Source organism: Amblyraja radiata, chromosome 6, assembly GCF_010909765.2.
Source record: "Amblyraja radiata isolate CabotCenter1 chromosome 6, sAmbRad1.1.pri, whole genome shotgun sequence".
In the NCBI taxonomy this organism is placed as follows: Eukaryota; Metazoa; Chordata; class Chondrichthyes; order Rajiformes; family Rajidae; genus Amblyraja; species Amblyraja radiata.
Window position 1 is genome coordinate 10,634,967 of NC_045961.1, and position 27,320 is coordinate 10,662,286.

The window sequence follows — 27,320 nt, forward strand, 5'->3', positions numbered from 1 at the left end:
GGCGACTTGGAGTGGGCTGGACAACGAGTGACGCAGCTGGTCGCCGCTCCCCTGATCTACGCTATTCCCACGCACTTATGGACCTGTCCCACTGAGGCGACTCTTTAGGCGACTGTCAGGGGCTAGTTTTGCTAGCATTCATCTATGACACCTCACGACAACCTACGACAACCTCCAACAGCAAAAGTTGTTGCCACTGTAGCTTGTAGTTGCATAAAAGATCGCCTATGTGGGACAGGCCCTTCAGGCCGCAGCTCGGTGCATTCTGGAGGACAACCAGTGGCTGCTGGAAGTAGGTACCAAGCACTGGGTAGAAACGGTGGAATATAGTGGCCTTCAAATGGGGGTGGTTGGAGAAAGCATCCAGCTTACCTGCTAGATTTTCACTTACTGTAACTGCAGGAAAAATGTTCCCGAGGTTGGGGGAGTTCAGAACCAGGGGTCACAGTTTCAGAATAAAGGGTAGGTCAGTTAGGACTGAGATGAAGACAAACTTTCTTCACCCAGAGAGTTGTAAATCCGTGGAATTCTCTGCCACAGAAGGCAGTGGAAGCCAATTCACTGGATGTTTTCAAGAGCTACATTTAGCTCTTGGGGCTCGCGACATCAAGGGATATGGGGGAAAAAACAGGAATGAGGTACTGATTTTAGATGAACAGCCATGATCCTATTGAATGGCAGTGCTGGCTCGAAGGGCTGATGGCCTATTCCTGCACCTATTTTCTATGTTTCTATGCTTGAATATATTGCAATAAAACTCGACCACTTGATTTTGAAGCATTCATGCATGGTGGAGGTATAATGTAGTCATAGAGTGATACAGTGTGAAAACAGGCCCTTTGGACCAACCCCTCAACATGTCCCAGGTACACTACCTACTTTTGTTTCATATCCCTCCAAAACTGTCCTATCCATGTATCAGTCTAACTGTTTCTTATATGTCGGGATAGTCCCTGCCTCAACAACCTCCTCTGGCAGCTTGTTCCATACACCCACCACCCTTTGTGGGGAAAAAGTTACCCCTTAAAAAGTTACCTCTTAAAAATACTTCAAACAAAAAACATTGAAATCATACTTCTACAATGCACTAAAACATGATTTTAATACATCAAATTTCAAAAGGTCTCTACCGTGGGAGGGGGGCACCCCTCCTCCAACACCCTCCCCCCACTCAGTTGCTCCACTCCCTCGCCAGGTACCCCCAAGGCGAGTGATCAGTGATTGCTCAGCCCCCCCCCCCCCCCCCCCCCCCTTTCAAAAACGCTCCATGGCCCCTGGTTCAGACAGAGAGCACTGCCACATGTGAGCAGGGAACTGAGGCCAGTTGTCCGTGATGTCTGGATTCCAATGCTCACGCTTCGTGTTTCGGAGTTGGCTAATGTTATTGATTTGTAATTAGCCTGATTTGTAATTAGTTGACAAAACCTTAATTCATTAATCCGGAATATCTAGGAGGATGGGATAAGTGTAATATTAAAATAACATGCAAGGTGTCAGGCTGTCTGTCACAATATACAGCCCCGATAACCCATTATTTCCTTCAGTTAAATATTGGGAAGATAGCACTATTGTCATTTGCCACTCAACTATTATGTTTGTTTACCTCACTGACAATTTCTAAACCCCCACCCCAGCAAATTCCTTTGACAGGTTGAATAGAAATGTCCCCAATCTCGTTGTTTTATTAATTGAACATGTAGATGAACATCCTCAAGGAGTGTAATCAGATGGAAACTGATTCAGATGCGATGTTTAGAGCTTGTTCAAAGAAGGGGCATATTTTAAAGGAGTGACAGAGATACTTGCAGGGGAATGTGTGAGGAGGTTATTATTTGTCTTGAAACAGGACATCTGAAGATTCAAAGTTTAATGTATTAATTGTGCTGATACTGACTCCAACCAACCACATAATGAATATCATTCATTCCGGAGGATTTATTTTTCGATGCCATTTAAACTTCACTTGGATTTCAATCACTTCAATGTAAAAGTAATTGGGAATGGGGAGCATTGGAACAAAAAATTGCCCTCGGTACATATTAACTGTAATATAATAATGTAGGCATGTTGGTAGGTGCAATCAAAATGGAGGTCTATTCATCATTGTTGTATTATGAATACCACAGAACATATTATGTACTCTCAAGATAACACTTAATAGAATAATATTGCATAAATATATAGTTATTGGACTTTGCATTTTGGAAGTCCCAGCTGAGAGGAAGACAGCAAAATACTGAAAATATTGGGGGTAAAAATGACTTCAGGACAGTTTGTTAGGAAAATGAAGGAAATGGTAACAGAATACTTATACAGCCGAGTGAGTATAATTTTATGGATGAAATATTGTGTTCAACCAATTGATGACTTCTTTGACATAAGTAACTAGCATGTTAGCTAAGAAAGAAGCCAATGGATGTAGCAAATTTTGTTATACAAAATTTGGTCCGTGAAGTGCCCCATAAAAGATTACCCCATTAGATAAGCATCTGTGGACTTGAACGTAATAGGTTAAGTCCAGTGGGTCAAATATGGGGCTTTATGTGTGGGCCAGATATAGTATCAGTGCAGAGGGGCTAGGAGCAATGCCAAGTGTGCATCCAGAGTCAAGGTCTGGAATTGTACTAGGTGTGCAGTCAAAGCTGGGACAATGGGAGTGTTCAGCACTGGGAACCTAATCAGGTAAGCAGCTATGATCAGGGAAGAATAGGGGGGCAGGTGTAAGGCTGGACTCAGGGTCAGGAATGAGAGAAGGTATGCAAATGGAGTCAGGGTCAGGAGTAGTACCAGGTGTGCGGTGAGACCCAGGTTGGTCAACATGGGCCAAGTGCTTGATTCTAATCTGATTTCCATACATGAATATATTAAGATCATTCATGTGCTGCACCTGTTGATCAGAGCCTGACTCTACTGTGGAATGTAATTAGGAATGTAATTTAGCCTAACCTTATTCATATCTAATCCAATTTAAAGCATAAATATTGCATTCAAGAGTAAGTTAAAGACTCGCTACAGTATGCACCAGATTGCACAATTTCAAGCTGAAAAATGCAAAAGTTCCGTACCAATGGAAGGGGGAGACCCCCCTCCCATAACCTCCCCCACCTCGGGCGCTACATGCCCTCAGGCTTAGTGTCTCACAATTTCTCACTCCCAACTCTCACCCAATGTTGGCAGCCCTGAGTACTTCCAGCAGAGCATCTGTGGAAGTTTATAAGTATCGGGTGACGTGCCCAATTTCTTTAAACTTCTAGAACGTAGAGGCACCGTCACAACATCTTCATGATTACCATTACGGACCTTGGTGATAGCGGATGGAGTGCCCCCAGTAATTAGACACCACTGTTATACTGTGGAGGTTATTGAAATTGACAACCAATTGCTTCAATCGACACTTGTGCAATGATGATAGGCACAAAGTGCTGGAATAGCTCAGCAGGTCAGGCAGCATCTCTTCAGTGCATAGATAGGTGACGTTTCAGTCGATACCACCGCTGGATAGCACCGTGCATCTGTCCACTACGTAACTCACAGCGGCGCTGGGAGATGCAGACCAACGCTCACCGCCTCCCGGGTCTTTCAAGTGGGACCACCGAAGCTGCCGCAGACCTGCACCACCACCACAGCCACTTCCAGACCGGACCTATTGACCACCAACCGGCTGGGCTGTTGACAGCAGCCCACACCACATCCACGGCTGTATCCAGACCGGACCTACTGACCACCACCACCAGGCTAGGCTGCTGACCCCAGCCCACACCGCCTGCGCAGCCGCTTCCAGTCCAGGCTGCCAACTAACCCCTGGCCCACACCACCCCACCGGCTGCTTCAGGGCTGGGCTGTTGACACCACTGCCGGCTCACATCGCTTCCCCAACCGAACCTACTGCCACCATCGCCAGTCCTCACAGCTTCCCCGGCAACATCAGGCATGCCATCACCACTGCCCACCCATACCTGCACTCCAACCACCCGTGGGTGGCAACCATTGACTCCGCCGATCCTCACCTCTCCCCTTGCCACCAGCAGGCCAGGGCCGTAAACCGACTTGGATTCCAGGCCCAGTTCCTGACCGGGAGTCTGAAGAACAAATGCCGCCTGACCTGCTGAGTTACACCAGCACTTTGAGTCTTTTATAACCAGCATCTGCAGTTCTTTGTTTCTGCTACTTATACAATAATACTCTATTATTCGATAATCCCTTCCCCTGTTATAGCGGACAATCAGCAATAACAGACACCACCTGCCCTCCACTATTATCACAAAGGTTTAATGTATGTGCTGGGGCAGGGATAGGTCATCCAAGATGCTAACATCCAGAAATTTGAAACCAATACTACTTTTGATTCTAGGCATGAAGGGGTCATGTTGTGACCAGGATTTAGAACTGAGGTGAAGGATGGATGCATTAAGAATGATATGAAGAGGAATTCCTCTTTTTCCTTCTCAGATGCTGCTGAGCCTGCTGATTATTTTCAGCGCATTGGCTTTTATTTCAGATTTCCAACATCTGCAGTTTTTTGCTTTTCAGTAATGATGGTGAACCATGGTGGTGAAGCTCCCAGGAGAGCCAAAATGATTGTTATGAATCATGCAAAGCATTTGTCTTGCAGCATTCATGAAAATAATTTACCTCTTACCACGGGCAGGCTTTTTTGTTTCTAACATTTAGGGAATATAATGAGTGCATTAAGTTCCGACACTAACCAATTCCAATCAAATATAACAAGGTCGCATTAAATATTAGAGGAATCTGAAAACCTTTTATAAATATTTTAGGAGCAAGACGGTAGCGAGCAAAAAATAATTCCCATCAGGAACCAAAAGGGAAATCTGTGTGTGGAGCCAGGGGATAAGAGCTGGATGCTAAATGAATACTTCTTATCAGTGTTCATCAGGGAGAATGAAGTGGTCTGGATTTAGAGGAGTACCCTGAAATTCTGGGCTACATAGTCTATATTGGGAGTGTTTAAATCCCCTGCTATGATAACCCAATTAGTCTAGCAGCTGTTTGCAATCTTGTGGCATATTTGTTCCTCTAATGCCTGTTGGCTATTTGGAGACCAATAGTACAATCCCAAGAAGGTGATCATCCCCTTTTTATTTCTCATCACTACCCTTATGGATTCACTGAATGATCCTTCCATAATGTCATCTTGGACTGCTGCTACAATGTTTCCTAAAATAATAAATACCATTTTTCTGTGTTCTGAATAAACACTATGTGTTAGTCCCCAGAGACCTCGGGAGTAGAGGATTCCAAAGATTCACCTCCTTCTGAATGAGAGTGGCACAATGGCAGAGCAGATAAGGTAGGTAATTCATAGCTCCAGTAACACTGTGTTGTCAATGTGGAGTTTGCATATTTTCCTTGTGATTATGTGAGTTTCCTCCCATGTCCCAAGGATGAGCATGTTGATATCTTCTATATTACTAAAAGTCTGATCTTGACCACTTCCTGTTGTTCTGTATATTGATTTTAGAAAAAACGCTGCCACTTACGGCTGTGATTTTTGGCCATCTTACTCAGAGTCTCCCTCCACTGTGCAGGACAAGAGGATTTTTCCCATCGATGAAAAATAAAAGAGTCATTAGTGTTTAAGTTTTTTTGAGATTCTCTCTCCTGAAGGCCACGCCACTTCCGGAGGGACTATAAAACCCGGAAGTGTTGAGTGCCTCAGTCAGTCCCTGCAAGATGGGGAAGTGAGAGGGTCATGTCTCTCAGTCTGAGCTGTGAATAACACTGAACACATGTCTACTAAACTGTGAGTGGTTTTACTGACCTGTCAGTGCCCTTAATGTGGTTTGAAAATATAGTTTGGAAATGCTAAAACTGTGTTGCCTTTGATTTGGAAATGCTAAAGCTGTGTTGCCTTTGATTTGGAAATGCTAAAGCTGTGTTGCCTTTGGTTTGGAAATGCTAAAGCTGTGTTGCCTTTGGTTTGGAAATGCTAAAGCTGTGTTGCCTTTGGTTTGGAAATGCTAAAGCTGTGTTGCCTAATTAAAGTTGCCTTGCCTAATTAAACTTGCCTTGCCTAATTAAACTTGCCTTGCCTAATTAAAGTTGCCTTGCCTAATTAAAGTAATCTTGACCACTTCCTGTTTGCTCTTTATATTGATTTTAGAAAAAACGCCACCATGTACGGCTGTGATTTTTGGCCATCTTACTAGGAGTCCCCCTTCGCTCATCAGGTGCCGAGAATTTTTCCTAACGATGAAAAATAAAATAATTATTAGTGTTTTAAAAATGTTGAGATTCTCTCTCCTGTCAATCACACCATGAAGGCCACGCCACTTCTGGTGGGAGGGACTATAAAACCCAGAAGTGTGGACGTGGCTCAGTCTCTGCAAGATGGAGGAGGGAGAGGTCACAACACTGTCTTTAGTGGCCTTGCACCCTGCTTGAAATGGTATGAAAATGCACTTGAATTTGGTGGCCTTGCACCCTGCTTGAAATGGAATTTCAAGGAATAGCCGTGTCAACTGCCAGCCCACCAGCCGTGAGTGAGTGAGCTGCCAGCACAACAGGCTTGAGTGACTGAGCAGCCAGCCCAATAATCTATTCGGCCCACAATGCCCATACTAGCCCGCTAGAAACCAGTCCCTTCAGCCCACAACACCCATACTAGCGTACCAGAAAGCCCCCTCCCCCACTGGCCACCAATATTGGAATTGGTGGAGAGGTGGAATATTGAGTTTGGGGACCAGCCCTCCCGTGTGATGCTGGGACCCAATGGGTCCCACTGAGTCTAGTATATATATATATATACTAAATTTATTTATATATATATATATATATACACACACGCACATACACATATATATACATATACATATACATTTATCTATATTACTAAAAGTCTGATCTTGACCGCTTTTGGCCCACTGTGCTGCGATTTCCGAGAGAACGGCGCCACCTATGGTCGTCATTTTTGGCCACCTTGTTTAGAGCCCCCCTCCATCTTCCGGGACCAGAGGATTTTTCCCATCGATGAAAAATCAGAGAGATATTAATGTTTTTTTTTTAAATCCCCATTCTCTCTGCTGCCCCCGCTGGCGGCAGGGAGAGGGGGGAGGGACTATAAAACCCAGAAGTGTCGTGCCTCACTCAGTCATTGCCAGACACAGGAAGCGAGAGAGTCACGGCTCTCTGAGCTGTGAATAACACTGAACGCACGTCTACTCCACGGTGAGTCCCCTCGATGTGGCTGCTGCCAAATTGTTTGCCTTTTTATTTAAAGTTTGTGTTCACAAAATGAATTTTGGTTGTCAGGTGGCTGCTGGCCAATTGTTTGCCTCGCCTTTTTAAAAAAGTTTGTGCTCACAAAATGAATTTTGGTTGTCAGGTGGCTGCTGCCCAATTGTTTGCCTTGCCTTTTTTAAAATGTTTGTGTTCACAAAATGAATTTTGGTTGTCAGGTGGCTGCTGCCCAATTGTTTGCATCGCCTTTTTAAAAATGTTGTGTTCACAAAATGTATTTTGGTTGTCAGGTGGCTGCTGCCCAATTGTTTGCCTTGCCTTTTTTTTAAAGTTTGTGTTCACAAAATGAATTTTGGATGTCGGGTGGCTGCAGCCAAATTGTTTGCCTTGGCTTTTTAAATCATTGCAACAGTTGGCTGCCAGCCCAAGAATCCATTCGGCCCACAATGTTTATACTAGCCCTCTGGAAACCCAGTACCTTCGGCCCACAACACCCATACTAGCGCAACAGAAAGCCCCCCCCACTGGCGAGCAATTTTGGAATTGGTGGAGAGGTGGAATATTACGTTGGTGACCGGCCCTCCCGTGTGATGCTGGGACCCAACGGGTCCCAATTAGTCTAGTATATATATATACACGCACGCATGCACAAACATATGTTCAGAACTTCTTTTTGTTTATTATATTGTTTACAGTGTACTATGTTCACATATTCTGGTGTGCTGCTGCAAGTAAGAATATCATTATTCTGTTTGGGACATAAGCATGATAGAACATCTTTGACTCTTAATATTCCGTGTCAGAATAGGCTCACGGGGAAAAAGTCAGGGAACATGATTAATGGCATCCTATGAGAGCCAGCAATGGCTCAAAGGACCAAGGGTTACCCTTTTATGTTATGAGAAAATATGAAAGTCATAAGCAAAATGAAAACAATTATAATCTTGGTCCTAATCACTCACTTCGTATGAAGCTATGCTCCTGCATCTAGACTCCTCAGCTAAATCACTTCAATGTAAAAGTAATTGGGAATGTGGTGCATTGGAACAAAAATTTGCCCTCGGCACATATTACCTAACATAATAATGTATGCATGGTGGTAGGTGCAATCAAAACAAATATCTTTTTAGCATTGTTGTGTTATGAATACCACAGAAAATATTATGTACTCTCAAGATCACATTTAATAGAATAATATTGCTTAAATATATAGTTATTGGACTTTGCATCTCGGAAAAGTCCCAGCTGAGAGGAAGACACAAAATCCCGAAAATATTGGGGGTGAAAATGACTTCAGGACAGTTTGTTCGGAAAATGAAAGAAATGGTACAGAATACTTATACAGCTGAGTGAGCATAATTTTACGGATGAGAAATTGTGTTCAACCAATTGATGACTTATTTGACAAAGTAACTAGCATGTTAGATAACAAGGAAGTCAATGGATGAGCAAATTTTGTTATACAAAATTTGGTCTGTGAAGTGCCCCATAAAAGATTACCACATTCGATAAGCACCTGTGGACTTGAACCTAATAGGTTAAGTCCAGGGGGTCAGATATGGGGCTTTATGCGTGGGCCACATATATTGTCAGTGCAGAGGGGCTAGGAGCAAGGCCAAGTGTGCATCCAGAGTCAAGGTCTGGAATAGTACTAGGTGTGCAGTCAAAGCTGGGACCAGTGGAGTGTTCAGCACTGGGATTCTTAGCAGGTAAGCAGCTATGATCAGGGTAGAATAGGGGGCCAGGTGTAAGGCTGGACTCAGGGTCAGGGATGAGAGAAGGTATGCAACTGGATGCAACAGGGTCAGGAGTAGTACCAGGTGTGCAGTGAGACCCAGTTTGGTCAACATGGGCCAGGTGTTTGATTATAATCTGATTTCCATACATGAATATACTAAGATCATTCATGTGCTGCACGTGTTGATCAGAGCCTGGGCTCTACTGTGGAATGTAATTTAGTCTAACCTTATTCATAGCTAATCCAATTTTAAGCATAAATATTGCATTCAAGTGTGTTACAGTATGCACCATATTGCACAATTTCAAGCTGAAAAATGCAAAATGCTGGTAAGGCTGCATTTGGAATATTGTGAGCAACTTAGGGCACCAAACCTGAGGAAGGATGTGCTGGCTCTGAGAGGGTCCAGATGAGCTTTACAAGACTGATCCAAGGAATGAGTAGGTTACGTATGATGAGCATTTGACGGCACTGGGCCTGTATTATTTTAGAAGAATGAGGGGAGGACCTCATTGAAACTTACCGAATAATGAAGGGTTTGGATAGATTGGATGTGGAGAGGATGTTTCCACTACTGGGAGAGTCTAGGACTGGAGGCCATAGCCTCAGAATTAAAGTACGTTCTTTTAGGAAGGAGATGATGATGAATTTCTTTAGTCAGAGGGTGGTGAATCTATGGAATGTTGGGCCAAGTCAGTGGATATATTTAAGGTAGAGTTAGATATATTCTTGATTAGTCAGACATAATGCGGAGATGGCAGGAGAATGGAGTTAGGAGGAAGAGATAGATCAGTCATGATTGAATGGCAGAGTTGGTGGAGTAGACGATGGGCCGAATGGACTAATTCTACTCATGTCCCTTATGACCTGACCAATAATTCCCGCACATTAACACTGTCCTACACTCATTAGGGACATTTACATGTATACTAAGCCAATTAGCCTACAAACTTGATCATCTTGGGAGTGTGGGAGGAAACGAAGGTCACGTGGAGAACGTATTAACTCCTGTGCAGACAGCGCCCGTAGTTGGGATCGAACCCGGGACACCGGCGCTGTAAGGAAGCAGCGTACCGCTGCGCCAGAGTCCATTGCAAGCGTCAGGTGTTCCCCGAAGGTACTCGGGAGTCATTCGGCAATGTCCGGGCCCATTCGGCAACGTCCGGGCCCATTCGGCAACGTCCGGGCCCATTCGGCAACGTCCGGGCCCACTCGGCAATGTCCGGGCCCATTCGGCAACGTCCGGGCCGGAGCGGCGATGTCCGGGCCCATTCGGCGATGTCCGGGCCCATTCGGCGATGTCCGGGCCCATTCGGCAATGTCCGGGCCCATTCGGCAATGTCCGGGCCGGAGCAGCAATGTCCGGGCCCATTCGGCAATGTCCGGGCCCACTCGGCAATGTCCGGGCCCACTCGGCAATGTCCGGGCCGGAGCTGCTCTGCAGCGGGAGGCGGCGCGGTGCATTGTGGGCGGGAGCCGGCCATCCTCCATGTTTACGGGAGCCGCCATTTTGTGTGTGTCGCTGCCGCGTCTCCGTCTCTTCGGAGACATTGTGCGCTTGAGGCACTGAAAGGAGTCGCTGGACGGTAGCCGGTGGTGAAGGCGGAGCTGTGTGGTCGCGGGGTGAGAGTGGGCCGCGTTGGCGTTCATGGGCAGGTCTCGGAGCCGCAGCTCGTCGCGCTGCAAGCACGCCAAGGCCAGCAAGCACGGCAAGCGGCGGACGCGCTCACACTCGCGGGAAAAGGAGCGGCCGCGGAAACGCTCCAAGTCGCGGGAGAAGAAGGCCCGGCGACACGCAGCCGCCCGCCAATCGCGATCCCGCTCCCGCTGCCGCAACACCCCCGAGCGCATCGACATCTTCGGCCGCAACCTCAGCAAGCGCAGCAGCCTGGACGAGAAGCAGAAGCGGGAGGAGGAGGAGAAGAAGGCCGAGCTGGAGAGGCAGCGTAAGATGTGAGTGAACTGGGGGATGGGTCCCACAGCGGCTTGGCGGCCGAGAGAGTTTTATTGTCGTATATATGTCCCAAACAGAACAATTAAATTATTACGTGTAGGAAGGAACTGCAGATGTTGGTTTGAATCAAAGGTAGACACAAAAAGCTGGAGTAACAGGCAGCATCTCTGGAGAGAAGGGATGGGTGACGTTTCGGGTCGAGACTTCTACAGAATGAATTTTTACTTGCAGCAGCACAACGTACACTCTAAACAATATCATAAATGAGAGAGAAAAAAACTAGTTTTCACGGTTTCATCGCCCCGGAGACCCCCATGTTGATCCCCAAAAAGGAAGGAAGGGACCACCACCTCCACCTCAGAACGCAGGTGGAGGTGGTGGTCGGAACAATTAAATTCGAATTGTGTGTAGGAAGTAACTGGAGATGCTGGTTTACGCCCAAGCTAGACACAAAATGTTGGAGTGACTCAGCGGGTCAGGCAACCTTTCTGGAGAAAAGGATTAGGTGATGTTTCGGGTGGAGACTCGTCAGGCTGAGAATTAGGGGAGAGGGATATAAGAGTTGGAAGATATTTCCTTCGAGTTGCTCGTCTAAAATTGCAGTGCAATTGCCCTGTTACCCTCAATAAATGAAAATCAGATTAGAGTCTCTACATCTCACGTTTGACACCCAATCTCATTGTATCTCTGTTAAAGTACCCCAAACAGTATTGGACAGTGATGCACAGGTGCTTATTACTTGCTTACTTCATTGCAAATTGATAGTTCCAACCAAAGGACATTATTGCCATAGAGGGAGTGCAGAGAAGGTTCACCAGACTGATTCCTGGGATGTCAGGACTTTCATATGAAGAAAGACTGGATAGACTCGGCCTATACTCGCTAGAATTTAGGAGATTGAGGGGGGGATCTTATAGAAACTTACAAAATTCTTACGGGGTTGGACAGGCTACATGCAGGAAGATTGTTCCCGATGTTGGGGAAGCCCAGGACAAGGGGTTACAGCTTAAGGATAAGGGGGAAATCCTTTAAGACCGAGATGAGAAAAACATTTTTCACACAGAGAATGGTGAATCTCTGGAACTCTCTGCCACAGAGGGTAGTTGAGGCCAGTTCATTGGCTATATTTAAGAGGGAGTTAGATGTGGCCCTTGTGGCTAAAGGGATCAGGGGGTATGGAGAGAAGGCAGGTACGGAATACTGAGTTGGATGATCAGTCATAGTCAGATTGAATGGCGGTGCAGGCTCGAAGGTCCGAATGGCCTACTCCTGGACACCTATTTTCTATATATCTAAAGTCATTGTATAGTGAGATTGAAAATAATCTGTGATTAATTACAAAGTTATGCCCCAAAATATATTGTAATTAATGGAAACCAAAAGCTTTTAAAATTTACCACATCTAAAACTGATCTGCTTTGAATAGCAGCATGTAACACAACCATGCAGTGTGTCTGATCATCTTGTGAATGACTTTCCAATTATTGGGAATTGCCAATGCTTCAATGAGCGATGGAGCAAATTACTTAAAACTCTGAAGAGTCTTGGAAGACAAATGATGGAATGTGACTCCAGTGTCAGAATAATTCATCGTTTCTACCCAACGTGTGAAGTGAAAAGCCTTTATTTAACATACTGTGAATGTTGAAACTTTCTATTGCAGAATTAGTAATTCGGTATACTCAAGATAAAACTATATATTTAAGGGAGTTAAGTATAAGGGGAGTAATGTGAGAAATTGAGATTAAGGAAGTATTCAACGATTCAAAATGGAACAATGAACTTTACAGAGACATGCAGAACTGATGTCAATCTGGAAGGAACTGCAGATGCTGGTTTACACAGCGGGACAGGCGGAATTTCTGGGTAGGAATGGATGAGTTTCGGGTTGAGACCCTTTTCAGAGGGGTCTACAATCTGGAACTCGTTGAATGACAGGTCTCCTGCACCTGTAGCTAGAATGGGCTCATGTGCCATCTGCCAGCAGAGCCCAGTCTTGCTTGGATTCATCAGCTTTAGGTGTGGTCAAGTGATCACAGGACTGGAAACTTTTCATTTCAGTGGGCCATACATTGATCAACTCTAGTAAGAGTCTGATCACCCAGGTTTGATTTTCAATTGTATTATCAATATCTCATCATAAACCACTTGGGTGTTATAATAAACCAGAAATTCAACAGGTATAGTGACTGTAACAAGTGGATTGCGTTAGATATCTTGTGATGTGTAATCCACCACCAGAGATCCTAAACCCATTCCACTGTCCATAAGGTTGAAGTCAGGGGTGTGAATGAATACCCACCATTTGACTGAGGGCATCTCCAGTAATAGTCACGCAGTTGTCTTGGAATTGGGTGAATACAGTTTTATTCTATTTAATTGAGTCAAGGTGAATCCTAAATTTGTAGTTGTGTAGTGTTGAAAACTGGCTCTTCCGTCTAAATTGCCCACACCAGTTGGGACATTGTTGGCCGTTGTGGGTGAGTTGGGCATGTTTCCACACTGTATCACTTTACGATTCTATGACCAGCCAACATGCTGGGACATGTAGTGTAGCTGGGACTACACTACTCCCAAATGCTCGTGTTGGCCCACATCCTTCTAAACCTATCCTATCCTTGTACCTGTCTAACTGTTTCTTGAATGTTGGGATAGTCTCTGTCTCCTCTGGCAGCTTGTTCCACATACCCACCACCCTTTGTGTGGAAAAAGTTACCCCTCGGATTCCTATTACATTTTTTCCCCTTCACCTTACACCTCTGGTCCCTGACTCGCCTCCTCTGGGCAAGAGACTCTGCAGCTACCCGATCTATTCCTCTCATGATTTTATACAGCTTAATAAGATCAGCCCTCATCCTCCTGCGCTCCAAGGAATAGAGTCCCAGCCTACTCTCAACCTCTCTCTATAGCTCAGACCTGGCAACATCCTTGTAAATCTTCTCTGTGCCCTTTCCAGTTTGACAAAATCTTTCCTATAACATGGTGCCCAGAACTGAACACAGTAGTCTAAATGCGGCCTCAACAACGTCTTATTCTGCAACTGCAACATGATCTCCCATTTTCTATAATCAATGTTCTGGTTGATGAAGGCCAATGGCCAAAGGCCTTTTTGACCACTCTATCTGCGACTCCACCTTCAAGGAACCATGCACCTGCACTCCTAGATCACTCTGCTCTACGACACGCCCCAGAGCCCTATCACTCACTGTGTAGGTCCTGTCCATGTTAAGACTTCCCAATATGCAACACCTCACATTTCTCTGTGTTAAATTCCATCGACCATTCTTCAGCCCACCTGACCAATTGATCAAGATCCTGCTGCAATTTTTCACAACTAGCTTCACTATCTGCAAAACCACCCACTTTTGTTTCATCTGCAAGCTTGCTATTCTTGCAATGTATGTTCTCATCCAAATCATTGACATATAATGTTTAGAACAAAGACCCATCATTTATTAATTAACCTCTGTACTCCATAATCTGTGATTTGTAATAGAAAAAAATCACGTGGTTAAAGTGCATATTGTCAGATTTTAATAAAGGCCATTTTTATACATTTTGGTTTCACCATGTCAAAATTACAGCAGTGTTTATACATAGTCCCCCATTTCAAGGCACCGTAATGTTTGGGACACAGCAATGTCATGTGAATTAAAATAGTCATGTTTAGTATTTTGTTGCATATCCTTTGCATGCAATGACTGCTTGAAGTCTGCGATTCATGGACATCACCAGTCCTCTGCCAGGCCTGTATTGCAGCCATCTTCAGCTTATGCTTGTTTTGGGGGCTAGTCCCGTTCAGGTTTCTCATCAGCATATAAAGGCGTGCTCAACTGGGTTCAGATCGGGTGATGGACTTGGCCACTCAAGGATTTACCATTTTTTAGCTTTGAAAAACTCCTTTGTTGCAGTATGTTTGGAATCATTGTCTTACTGTAGAATGAACCGCTGGCCAATGAGTTTTGAGGCATTTGTTTGAATTTGAGCGGATAGCATATATCTATACACTTCAGAATTCATTATGCTACTACCATCAACTGTTGGATCATCAATGAAGATAAGTGAGGCAATACCTTCTGCAGCCTTGCATGCCCAGGCCATAATACCCCCACCACTGTGTTTCACAGATTAAGGTGGTATGCTTTGGATCTTGGGCTGTTCATTCTCTCCTCCTTACTTTTCTCTTGCCATCACTGATATAAGTTAATCTTCATCTCATCTGTCCACAAGACCTTTTTTCCAGAACTGTGGTTGCTCTTTTAAGTACTTGGCAAACTGTAACCTGGCCATCCTATTTTTGCAGCTAACCAGTGGTTTGCACCTTGCATTGTAGCCTCCGTATTTCTGTTCATGAAGTCTTTTGTGGACAGTGGTCATTGACAAATACACACCTGACTCCTGAAGAGTGTTTCTGATCTGTCGGACAGGTGTTTGGGGATTGTTCTTTATTACTAGTCGACCCGTTGTGACGACCCTTGGATCCTTTAGGTCCCCATTGTGATGCCAGTCAAGTACACACTGCACACGTGTGGATACCTCGTTGATAAGCAGCAATGAAAGTTTCCAAAGATGATGGAAAGACTAGAAATCTAAAGACGATGGAAAGCTGAGAGCTCTCTAATACCTGCATTATGGAGGTAATTAAACACACCTGAGCAATTACAAAGGCCTGTGAAGCCGTGTGTTCCAAACATTATGGTGCCCTGAAATGGGGGACTATGTATAAACATAGCTGTAATTTCTACATGGTGAAACCAAAATGTATAAAATCTGACAATGTGTATTTTAACCACATATGATTTTTTTTTTAAATTACAAATCTCAAATTGTGGAGTACAGAGGCAAATAAATAAATGATGGGCCTTTGTCCCAAACATTATGGAGGGCACTGTCGATGACAAACAGTAACGGGCCTAGCACCGAACCTGATAAACACCACTGATCACAGGCCTCCAGTCTGAGAAGCAATCACCACCGATCACCCTCTGCTTTCTTCCATGAAGCCAATTTTCTATCCATTCTGCTGTCTTCTTGGATCCCATGCAACATAATCTTCCAGAGCAGCCAACCATGTGGAACTTTGTCGAATGTTTTGCTGAAGTCCATATATACATCTACAGCTACATCATCAACCTTTTTAGTCACGTCTTAAACTCAATCAGATTTGTGAGACACGACCTCCCACGTACAGAACCATGCCGATTATCGTTAATCAGCCCATGTCGATCTAAATGCATGAACATCCTATCCCTCAGAATCTTCTCTCGTAACTTTCCAACTACAGATGATAAGCTCACTGGCCTATACTTCCCAGTATTTTCACTGCATCCTCTGCGTGAATAGAGGAACAGCATTTGCCACCCTCCAGTCTTCCGGCACACCACCTGTATTTAACGACGACTTATAAATTTCAACCAGGCTCCTGTAATTTCCTAGGTACACAAAAATGCTGGAGAAACTCAGCGGGTGCAGCAGCATCTATGGAGCGAAGGAAATAGGCAACGTTTCGGGCCGAAACCCTTCTTCAGACTGATAGGGGGTGGTGGGGAGAAGGAAGGAAAAATCAGTTTGAAGAAGGGTTTTGGCCCGAAACGTTGCCTATTTCCTTCGCTCCATAGATGCTGCTGCACCCACTGAGTTTCTCCAGCATTTTTGTGTACCTTCGATTTTCCAGCATCTGTAGTTCCTTCTTAAACACTCCTGTAATTTCCTCTCTAGTTTCCCACAATGTCCTTGGATATACCTGATAAGGCCCTGGAGATTTGTCTACCTTCATACACAATAGTTCCTTCAACGCCTCTTTGACCGTAACACAGATTGCTCTCAATACACTTCCATTTTACTGTCCCAAGTTCCTGTTATAACTGGAACATGTTTGTGGTGTACATTTGATTTGGGGTTGGGGAAAAGGCACAGTTGGCATGACCTTGTCCACTATTGCAGGGAAGACTATTTCACTCATCATCCCACTACAACCCTTAACTTTTTAATTTTAAAATATAAATAAGTACATAAATGTGTTGGCCCTAGACAATGCCATAGTGTCAATGTATGAGGATCTTTTGGGCTTAAACAAGTTGAATTTTAACCAGTTTCAGAAAACTATAACTGAAAATTAACCTGGAGTAATCAGCTTTAAAGAAAGTGAATAATTCGGTATTATAGACATACAATGAATTAATCATTTGTAGCATTCATATTACTCTAAACACCATCAGACAGGCCATTGCCTTCAGTGCAGTCGACAAGCCTATTTTCCTTGGGAGATCTTCCTCCACGACTTCTAACCTTGTATTACCCCAGATCATACAGCCTGCATTGAACTTGTATCTTCCCACATTTATTCCCCTTTGATCCAGTCCCCTCCCACTTATAGTGGTGACACTTTGAATGCCCTCTACTAATTTGATATTTTCCAATTCCCTGGTCCTGAATGCTTCAGCCTTCCCTCTACACTTCCCTCTGAAGGCGATTTGCTTCTTTTTCAAACAGAGGCTTAGTCGTTCCACTCCCACATGCATTAATTCACTTGGCTGATTTTTGTCCTTTGGTTTAGAGATACGGCGTGGAAACAGACCCTTCAGCCTACCGAGTCTGTGCCGACTAACGTTTTATTACCCATACACTAGTTATTTCCTAAACACTAGGGGCAATTTACAGAAGACAATTAACCTACAAACCCATGTGTCTTTGGAACATGGGAGGAAACTGAAGCACCCAGAGAAAACCCACATGGTCACAGGGAGAATGTACAAACTCTGTACAGATAGCACCCGTCATCAGGATCAAACCCTGGTCTCTGGCTCTGTAAGGCAGCAACTCTCCTGTTGCCCCATTGTGGGAACAACTTATCTTTCTATTCCACTCAGTTTCTCCTGATCAAAGCTATAGCTATGAATACTTGAATGGGCCTTTCTTTCAATGTAATTAGTGAACAGTTTCTTTTCAGGTGCCACAGAGGGTAGTTGAGGCCAGTTCATTGGCTATATTTAAGAGGGAGTTAGATGTGGCCCTTGTGGCTAAAGGGATCAGGGGGTATGGAGAGAAGGCAGGTACGGGATACTGAGTTGGATGATCAGTCATAGTCAGATTGAATGGCGGTGCAGGCTCGAAGGTCCGAATGGCCCACCTATTTTCTATGTATCTAAAGTCATTGTATAGTGAGATTGAAAATAATCTGTGATTAATTACAAAGTTATGCCCCAAAATATATTGTAATTAATGGAAACCAAAAGCTTTTAAAATTTACCACATCTAAAACTGATCTGCTTTGAATAGCAGCATGTAACACAACCATGCAGTGTGTCTGATCATCTTGTGAATGACTTTCCAATTATTGGGAATTGCCAATGCTTCAATGAGCGATGGAGCAAATTACTTAAAACTCTGAAGAGTCTTGGAAGACAAATGATGGAATGTGACTCCAGTGTCAGAATAATTCATCGTTTCCACCCAACGTGTGAAGTGAAAAGCCTTTATTTAACATGCTGTGAATGTTGAAACTTTCTATTGCAGAACTAGTAATTCGGTATACTCAAGATAAAACTATATATTTAAGGGAGTTAAGTATAAGGGGAATAATGTGAGAAATTGAGATTAAGGAAGTATTCAACGATTCAAAATGGAACACTCCCCCAAATCTTTCACCAGAATAGGCATGTCTACATTCCTGTTGCTTCGTACACTCATGCTGCGCTCAAATTTCATTTTGTTTAGCCAATTTCCACTGTGCTTTCACCTTCTTGTTATATCTTTCTGGATGCCACCATCCCAAGGGATAGGATTGTAATCACAATCCATTGCAAGCTGCCTTGAGCAAAAGACAAAGTGCTGGAAGAACTTAGTGGGTCAGGCAGCAGCTGCGGAGGGAATGGACAAGCTATATTTTGGGTCAGGCCCCTTCTTTCATCTGAAACGGAGTCCCGACCTGAAATGTCGCCTTGTCCATTCCCTACACAGATGCAGCCTGACCCACTGAGTTCCAATGGCACTTTGGAGACAAGTAATTGCCGATGCTGGTTTTCAAAAATAGCACAAAGTGCTGAAGTAACTCAGGCAACATCTCTGGAGAACATGGATAGGGTCGGGACCCTTCTTCAGACTCGTAGATAATGTTTCAGGTCGGGGCCTTTCTTCAGGCTCCTCCCGAAGAAGCATCCGGACCCGAGACGTCAGCTGTTCATGTTCTCCAGAGATGCTGCCTGACCTGCTGAGTAAAGGGCCTGTCCCACTGTACGAGGTAATTCAAGAGCTCTCCCGAATTTAAAAAATAAATAAAAAGTCAAAACTCGTGGTATGTACGTAGCGGGTACGTCGGAGCTCGGGTTATCTCTTAGTGGCTCGCAAGGCTAATGGCAGGTACTCGGGAAATGCGGTAAACTCGTGATGTTTTTTCAACATGTTGAAAAATGTCCACGAGAGCCCCGAGTACCTACGAACTGTTATTACATGAGGGGGAACTTCTTTACTCAGAGAATGGTAGCGGTGTGGAATGAGCTTCCAGTGGAAGTGGTGGAGGCAGGTTCGTTGGTATCATTTAAAAATAAATTGGATAGGCATATGGATGAGAAGGGAATGGAGGGTTATGGTATGAGTGCAGGCAGGTGGGACTAAGGGAAAATAATTGATCGGCACGGACTTGTAGGGCCGAGATGGCCTGTTTCCGTGCTGTAATTGTTATATGTTATTACCGTAATTCTCCGAGTTCGAATCAAGGGAAACTAGGGAGAACTCTTGAATTACTTCGTACAGTGGGACAGGCCCTTTACTCTGGCATTTTGCTTTTTTTTCAGCACTTTGTTCTTCTGCGCCAGATGGCAGCATCTGCAATCGCTTGTCTCTATTTTACTGTTCCACTGTAAAAGCTCCTCAAAGTACGCCAACTTTGAAGACTGGAGACGCAAGTAACATATTGGTCAAGTTGCTACCTTACAGCACCAGTGGCCCTGGTTCAATCATGACTATGGGTGCCGTCTGAACAGAGTACGCTCTTCCTGTGACCGCATTGGTTTTCTCTGGGTGTTCCAGTTTCCTCCCACACTCCAAAGACGTACATGTTTGTAGGTTAATTGGCTTCTGTAAATTAGAAAGGTTGTCCCTAGTGTGTAGGATAGTGCTAGTGTATGGGTGATCGCTGGTTGGTGCAGACTCGGTGTGCCGAAGGACCTGTTTCTGCACTATATCTCTAAACTGTAAAGTAAAGTGTAAATAGACTGCAGATACTTGAAACTTAAGTAAAACACAAAGTGCTGGAGGAGCGCAGTTGGTCAGGCAGCAAATGGAAAAGCTGTGTTTTGTGTCAGGACCCTAGTTTCGTCTGACATTCACCTCTTCTGGGAATTATGTGAGACCCCCTTGCACAGCTCGCCCTCTGCTTCCTCCTGCTCTCTGGTCTACGACCATGTTTTAATATCAATATACTATTGCAGCCGCATGTCTTTCTTCAGCACTTGTCTTTGCTGCCAACTTGTCCTGCATGGCTGTCGGCTCGTTTTTCAGGCCTCGACGTTTGGGCTCAACCAGGATCTAAACTATATATACTGCATCTATTGTTATTCACATCCGTTCTCCTTGAGTATAGATCAGAAGAGGCACAGTGGAGAGTTTAGGACATGCACTCACCACTGTGCCTTTCCTAGTCCTAGCTCAGTAGTTCCTGTAGCTCCTGGCCTTGGTTTCCCAGTCATGCCATGGACCTCTCCTCTACCTCAATCTTTGACTGATCCATGCCTGCAATCAGTATTTTAGGTAGGCATTTCACCTACCTAACTGCCTCTGGGATAAAACCAGATTGAATAGGGCACACAATCCCACTCAATCTAGGCTTCCCTGGCCCTACCTGGCTGCAGACTGGATCTCCTGACTCTGCTAATTACGCCAGCCTCCCCGGTTGGGAGCCAGTGACTTTCATTTAATACTGATCACACCTTTTTCCATTACCACCCAACCCGCACATCAGCACACACACCCCTATCTCCACTGTTCCTCCCCTGAGCCTCCTTCTGTTCACCCTGATCTACTCAGACCCTGTGTCTGACCCAAGCGCCAACCCTTCGTTGACAGCCCCTTCTCCTATTTCCCACCCTCATCCTGGACTTCCCCCGCACAACCACCCTCAATCTTTCATCTTCAAATACTGCCATGACATGGACCACCTCGACCGCTGCATTCCCCTATCCACCCCAGACTCACCCATTCCGAAAACACTGCTTTCTGCTCCTTCACAATTCTAGTACTTTTCATCAAACCCAGTTGCAAATTCCAGTACTGTAGTGCGTGGGTCTCAAAAGGAAGCACGAAGTCCAGTGTTTTGAGAGGCACCTTTTATTATGTTCATCCCGGTTGTAGGGAAGACCAAACAAGAGAAAGATGGCACCCAAACCCCTGCCTTTAAACCCTCTGGCTAAGGGCCGCCTCCGGACTGAACCACTCCCGTGCCGAGGGGTTCGACAGTATGATGGCATGACCCTTGGGAGCCGCCACAGTACCATTATAGTCTGGCAGACTGATCTTTACCATACTGAGGCTGACTGTTGGCTCTCAGATACCTCTTCCTAGCTACTCCTTGAACATGACCCCACTGATGAACAGCAGGCCCAATCTGTCATCAGTCTGAAGAAGGGTCATGCCATAAAACGTCATAAGGAATAGTAGTAGAATTAGGTCATTCAGCCTATCAAGTCTATTCCGTCATTCAATCATGGCTGATCTATCTCGCCCTCCTAACCCCATTCTCCTTCCTTCTCCCCATAACCTGTTGAACTGAGGCCCAGCACAAACTAGTAGAATATCGTCTTTTGTTCACTTTAGGTCGTTGTTCTGCAACCTGATGATATGAATCATGAATATTCCAATTTTTGATGACCATCACATCTAATATAGTATCCTCCATAGTGCTTGGGACAAAGACCCATCATTTATTTATTTTTATACATTTCGGTTTCACCATGTAGAAATTACAGCAGTGTTTATACATAGTCTCCCCATTTCAGGGCACCGTAGTGTTTGGGACACAGCAATGTCATGTAAATGAAAGTAGTCATGTTAAGTATTTTGTTGCATATCCTTTGCATGCAATGTCTGCTTGAAGTCTGCGATATATGGACATCACCAGTTGCTGGGTGTCTTTTCTGGTGATGCTCTGCCAGGCCTGCATTGCAGCCATCTTTAGCTTATGCTTGTTTTGGGGGCTAGTTCCCATTCAGTTTTCTCTCCAGCATATAAAAGGCATGCTCAATTGGGTTCAGATCGGGCGATTGACTTGGCCACTCACCAGTTGACCATTTTTTAGCTTTGAAAAACTCTTTTTTTTCCTTCTGCTTTAGCAGTATGTTTGGGATCGTTGTCTTGCTGTAGAATGAACGGCCGGCCAATGAGTTTTGAGGCATTTGTTTGAACTTGAGCAGATTGGATATGCCTGTACACTTCAGAATTAATTATGCTACTACCATCAGCAGTTGTATCATAAATGAAGATAAGTGAGCAGGTACCTTCAGGAGCCATACATGCCCAGGCCATAACACCCCCACCACCATGTTTCACAGATAGAAACATAGAAATTAGGTGCAGGAGTAGGCCATTCGGCCCTTCAAGCCCTTCAATGAGGTGGTATGCTTTGGATCTTGGGCAGTTCCTTCTTTCCTCCATACTTTGCTCTTGCCATGACTCTGATATGTTAATCTTCATCTGATCTGTCCACAAGACCTTTTTCCAGAACTGTGGTTGCTCTTTTAAGTAGTTCTTGGCATTGTAACCTGGCATCTTGCAGTGTAGCCTTTGTATTTCTGTTCATGAAGTCTTCTGCGGACAGTGGTCATTGACAAATCCACACCTGACTCCTGAAGAGTGTTTCTGATCTTTATTATTGAGAGAATTCTTCTGTCATCAGCTGTGGAGGTCTTCCTTGGCCTGCCAGTCCCTTAGCGATGAGTAAGCTCACCAGTGCTCTCTTTCATCTTAATGATGTTCCAAACAGTTAATTTTGGTAAGCCTAAGGGTTAGGTGATGTTTCCTAACAGTTTTATTCTTGTTTCTCAGTCTCATAATAGGTTCTTTGACTTTCATTGGCATAACTTTGGTCCTCGTGTTGATAAACAGCAATAAAAGTTTCCAAATGTGATGGAAAGACTGGAGGAAAGACTAGGTGCTGAGAGCTCTCTTATACCTGCATTAAGGAGGCATTTAAACACATCTGTGCTATTACAAACACCTGTGAAGCCATGTGTCCCAAACATTATGGTGCCCTAAAATGGGGAGGGTTGGGGGGGGGGGGACTACATATAAACACAGCTGTAATTTCTACATGGTGAAACCAAAATGTATAAAAATACCCTTTAATAAAATCTGGCAGTGCACTTTAACCACATGTGATTTTTTTCTATTACAAATCTAAAATTGTGGAGTACAGAGGCAAATAAATAAATGATGGGTCTGTCCCAAATAATAATACTGCATATTAAATGATGTGAAGTTGTTTATTCCTTTCTTGTTGGATTTGGTCACTATCTAGTCTTAGGTTTAAGAAAGAAATGCAGATGTTGTAAAAATCGAAGATAGACAAAAATGCTGGAGGAACTCAGCAGGTGCTTTTTTTATTGTGGGGCATTGTGTGAAGACTGATGATAAAAAAAGAAAGAATTTAATCTATTTTAGAATAAGGCTGTAACGTAACAAAATGTGAAAAAGGGGTCTGTATACTTTCTGAATGCACTGTATCAAAGGTAGGAAGCTTGAGAGAAATTGCAGGAGCCCTGGCCAGAGATATATGGACAGACACAAAATGCTGGAGTAATTCAGCGGGACAGGCGGCATCTCTGGAGAGAAGGAATGGGTGACGTTTCGGGTCAAAACCCTTCTTCAGAGATATATGGATCATCATTACACATGGGTTAGGAACCAGAAGACTGGGGGTGGCTAATGTTGTCTCTATAAGAATATCTGCAAGGAAAATCCTGGGAGCTACTGGATCTGGGAGCTAATATCTGTGGTAGGTAGGTTTCTGGAGAGGATTCTGAGGGATAGGATATACATGCGTTTGGATAGATAGGACATAGTCAGCATGGTTTTGTACATAGGAGATCGTATCCACAAATCTGATTGTGTGTTTGAAGAAATAACCAAAAGGTTGAGGGCAAAGTCGTAGACATGTTTTATATGGACTTCAATACATTTGAGATTCTGCATGGTAGGCTGCTTTGGAAGATTAGATCACATGGAATTCGGGGTATGCCAGCTGACTGGATAGAGAATTGGCTTCATGGACAGAAGCAGAGGGTGATGGTGGATGGTTCTTTTTCGGACTGGAGGCATGCGACTAGTGGTGCGCCTCGTGTGTGGATGCTGGGCCCATTGCTGTTTGTGGTTTACATAATCGACGTGGATGAGAATATACAAGGTATGATTAGTAACTTTGCAGAAGACACTGAAGTAGTGTTGCAGGTAAACAGGGTGTTCAAGAAGGCTATAGGGCCTGTCTCACTTGGGCCTTCACGCAACAGTCTGGTAGTGACTGTCGAGCGACGGTCCCGTGAGAGTCGCGCGCATCATCATGCACCCGCACAGCCGTCTGGAGCACGTGACGTCATTTGAAGATGGGCACAAAATGCAGCAGTAACTCAGCGGGACCGGCAGCATCTCTGGAGAGAAAGAATGGATGATGTTTCCGGTCGAGACCCTTCTGTCTGAAAGAAGGGTCTTGACCCGAAACGTCACACATTCCTTCTCTCCAGAGATGCTGCCGGTCCTGCTGAGTTACTCCTGCATTTTGTGTCTATCTTCAATCTTCTTGGCCCCGCTCTGGGAGTAGGAGTGGGGGCGGATCCGGATCCGCAACGGCCGTGAGCCCCGGGCTGAGTTCGACGATCGTTTGCCTGCTTCTGCGGTTGCAGGTGAGACGTCGCGCCAGGGTCTTGGGCCTGTCCCACTTTGGCCAACAGTTACGCGACAGGCCCGTGGCGCGCGTCTCTCTGCCCATTTCTGAATCTATAGTACTAAAAGTCTGATCTTGAACACTTCCTGTTGTTCTGTATATTGATTTTAGAAAAAACGCTGCCACTTACGGCTGTGATTTTTGGCCATCTTACTCGGAGTCCCCCTCCGCTGCGTAGGACTAGAGGATTTTTCCCATCGATGAAAAATAAAAGAGTTATTAGTGTTAAAAAAATGTTGAGATTCCCTCTCCTGAAGGCCACGCCCTTTCCGGAAGGACTATAAAACCCGGAAGTGTTGAGTGTCTCAGTCAGTCTCTGCAAGATGGGGGAGCTAGAAGGTCACGTCTCTCAGTCTGAGCTGTGAATAACACTGAACTGCTTCTACTAAACTGTGAGTGGTTTTACTGACCTGTCAGTGCCCTTAATGTGGTTTGAAAATATAGTTTGGAAATGCTAAAGCTGTGTTGCCTTTGGTTTGGAAATGCTAAAGCTGTGTTGCCTTTGGTTTGGAAATGCTAAAGCTGTGTTGCCTTTGGTTTGGAAATGCTAAAGCTGTGTTGCCTTTGGTTTGGAAATGCTAAAGCTGTGTTGCCTTTGGTTTGGAAATGCTAAAGCTGTGTTGCCTTTGGTTTGGAAATGCTAAAGCTGTGTTGCCTTTGGTTTGGAAATGCTAAAGCTGTGTTGCCTAATTATAGTTTCCTTGCCTAATTAAAGTTGCATTGCCTTCTATATAATTAAAAGTCTAATCTTGACCACTTCCTGTTTGCGCTTTATATTGATTTTAGAAAAAACGCTACCACGTACGGCTGTGATATTTGGCCATCTTACTCGGAGTCCCCCTCCGCTCATCAGGTGCCGAGGATTTTGCCATTGATGGAAAATAAAAGAGTTATTAGTGTTTTTAAAATGTTGAGATTCTCTCTCCTGTCAATCACGCCATGAAGGCCACGCCCTCTTTCTGGTGGGAGGGACTATAAAACCTAGAAGTGTGGGCCTGGCTCAGTCTCTGCAAGGTGGAGGAGGGAGAGGACACGACTCGCTGTGTTTAGTGGCCTTGCACCCTGCTTGAAATGGCATGAAACTGCATTTGAATTTGGTGGCCTTGCACCCCGCTTGAAATGGAATTTCAAGGAATAGCCGTGAGTCCACTGCCAGCCCACCAGCCGTGAGTGAGCTGCCAGCACAACAGGCTTGAGTGACTGAGCCGCCAGCCCAAGAATCCATTCGGCCCACAATATCCATACTAGCCCTCTGGAAACCAGTCCCTTCGGCCCACAACACCCATACTAGCACTCCAGAAAGCGGCCCTCCCCCCCCCCCTCCCCGGCCACCAATATTGGAATTGATGGAAAGGTGAAATATTGCGTTGGGGGACCAGCCCTCCCGTGTGATGCTGGGACCCAACAGGTCCCACTTAGTCTAGTTTAATCTATATCCTGCTGTATACTTTGACAGTGTTCCTCAGTGTCTACCAATCTTTGTGTGGTCTGCAAATTTACTAGCTAAATTGAGGTCCCAGCAGAACTTCACAGGTCATGGACCTCAGAAAAACTCTCGTCCACCACTACCCATTTAGCCTATTTTGAATCCGTATGGCCGGTGTAAACAGATAAAGTGCATTGGGCTATTAATGTTCAGAGTTATGTTTGAGTTGAGTTTAATTGTGTATTTGGCTATTCGGAAATAGCTGTGGTGAAGTAGCTATTCCTGAACCTGGATGTTGCAGATTTCAGGCTCCTGTACCTTCTACCTGAAGGTAGCGGGGAGATGCGTGTGTGGCCAGGATGGTGTGGGTCCTTGATGATGCTGCCAGCCTTTTTGAGGCAGCGACTGCTATAGATCCCCTCGATGATAGGGAGGTCAGAGCCGATGATGGACTGGGCGGTATTTACAACTTTTTGTAGTCTTTTGTGCTCCTGGGCACTCAATTTGCCAAACCAAGCTACTGTGCACCTGTAGAAGTGTCAGTGCGAGTAACCTCAATTGGTCCCTTGATCGCGCTGACACAGGAGTAAGCTCCGCCGCCTGCTGTCCTGTTATCCATCGCCCGCTCAGCCTCTTCTTCATCGCATACTTTAGTCTGTGTTACTATTAACATTCTCGGAGCACCTATGCCTTCTAACGCCGTCTGCATTCTTCCCAATACACATTCAGAATAGCCAAAAATACAAACAATTGTGATCCCCAGGTACATTGCCATATTGATTAGCCAGTCCGACCAGCCTCTGAAGACCCAATTTCCCCAGCCACTTGCCTCCTTCATGTTATCCAACTGTTCTTTTATTTTAACAATGAAACGGGTGATGTTCTCAGTCTGATCCTTTACTCCCATGATACACTTTCCTTTCACAATGACACAAACACCGCCCTCCCGAGCCAGTAGGTAGTCCAGGACATATCTAATCTGCATCACAAATTATCTAAGCTCGGATAATTCTTCAGTTACTGCTGCGATAGTCCCCGTGGTAGTGTTTCCCAGGATCGTTCGTCCACATATGAT

General features: G+C 44.8%; 1 protein-coding gene across 2 annotated transcripts in view; it reads left to right on the forward strand.

Annotated features, from left to right (window-relative positions):
* The first annotated feature begins 10,393 nt into the window (after nt 1–10,393).
* The window catches only part of arglu1 (arginine and glutamate rich 1), a 41,130-nt gene continuing 24,203 nt past the window's right edge, over nt 10,394–27,320 (forward strand). Inside the window, exon 1 of one of the 2 annotated variants that reach the window (XR_004412275.1) lies at nt 10,394–10,891. Coding sequence is in view for 1 of the 2 variants with exons in the window: in XM_033022205.1 (XP_032878096.1) it covers nt 10,587–10,891 (305 nt within the window). In the remaining variant the exon portion in view is untranslated. The remainder of the gene's footprint in view (nt 10,892–27,320) is intronic. The other variant, XM_033022205.1, reaches the window with a different exon arrangement.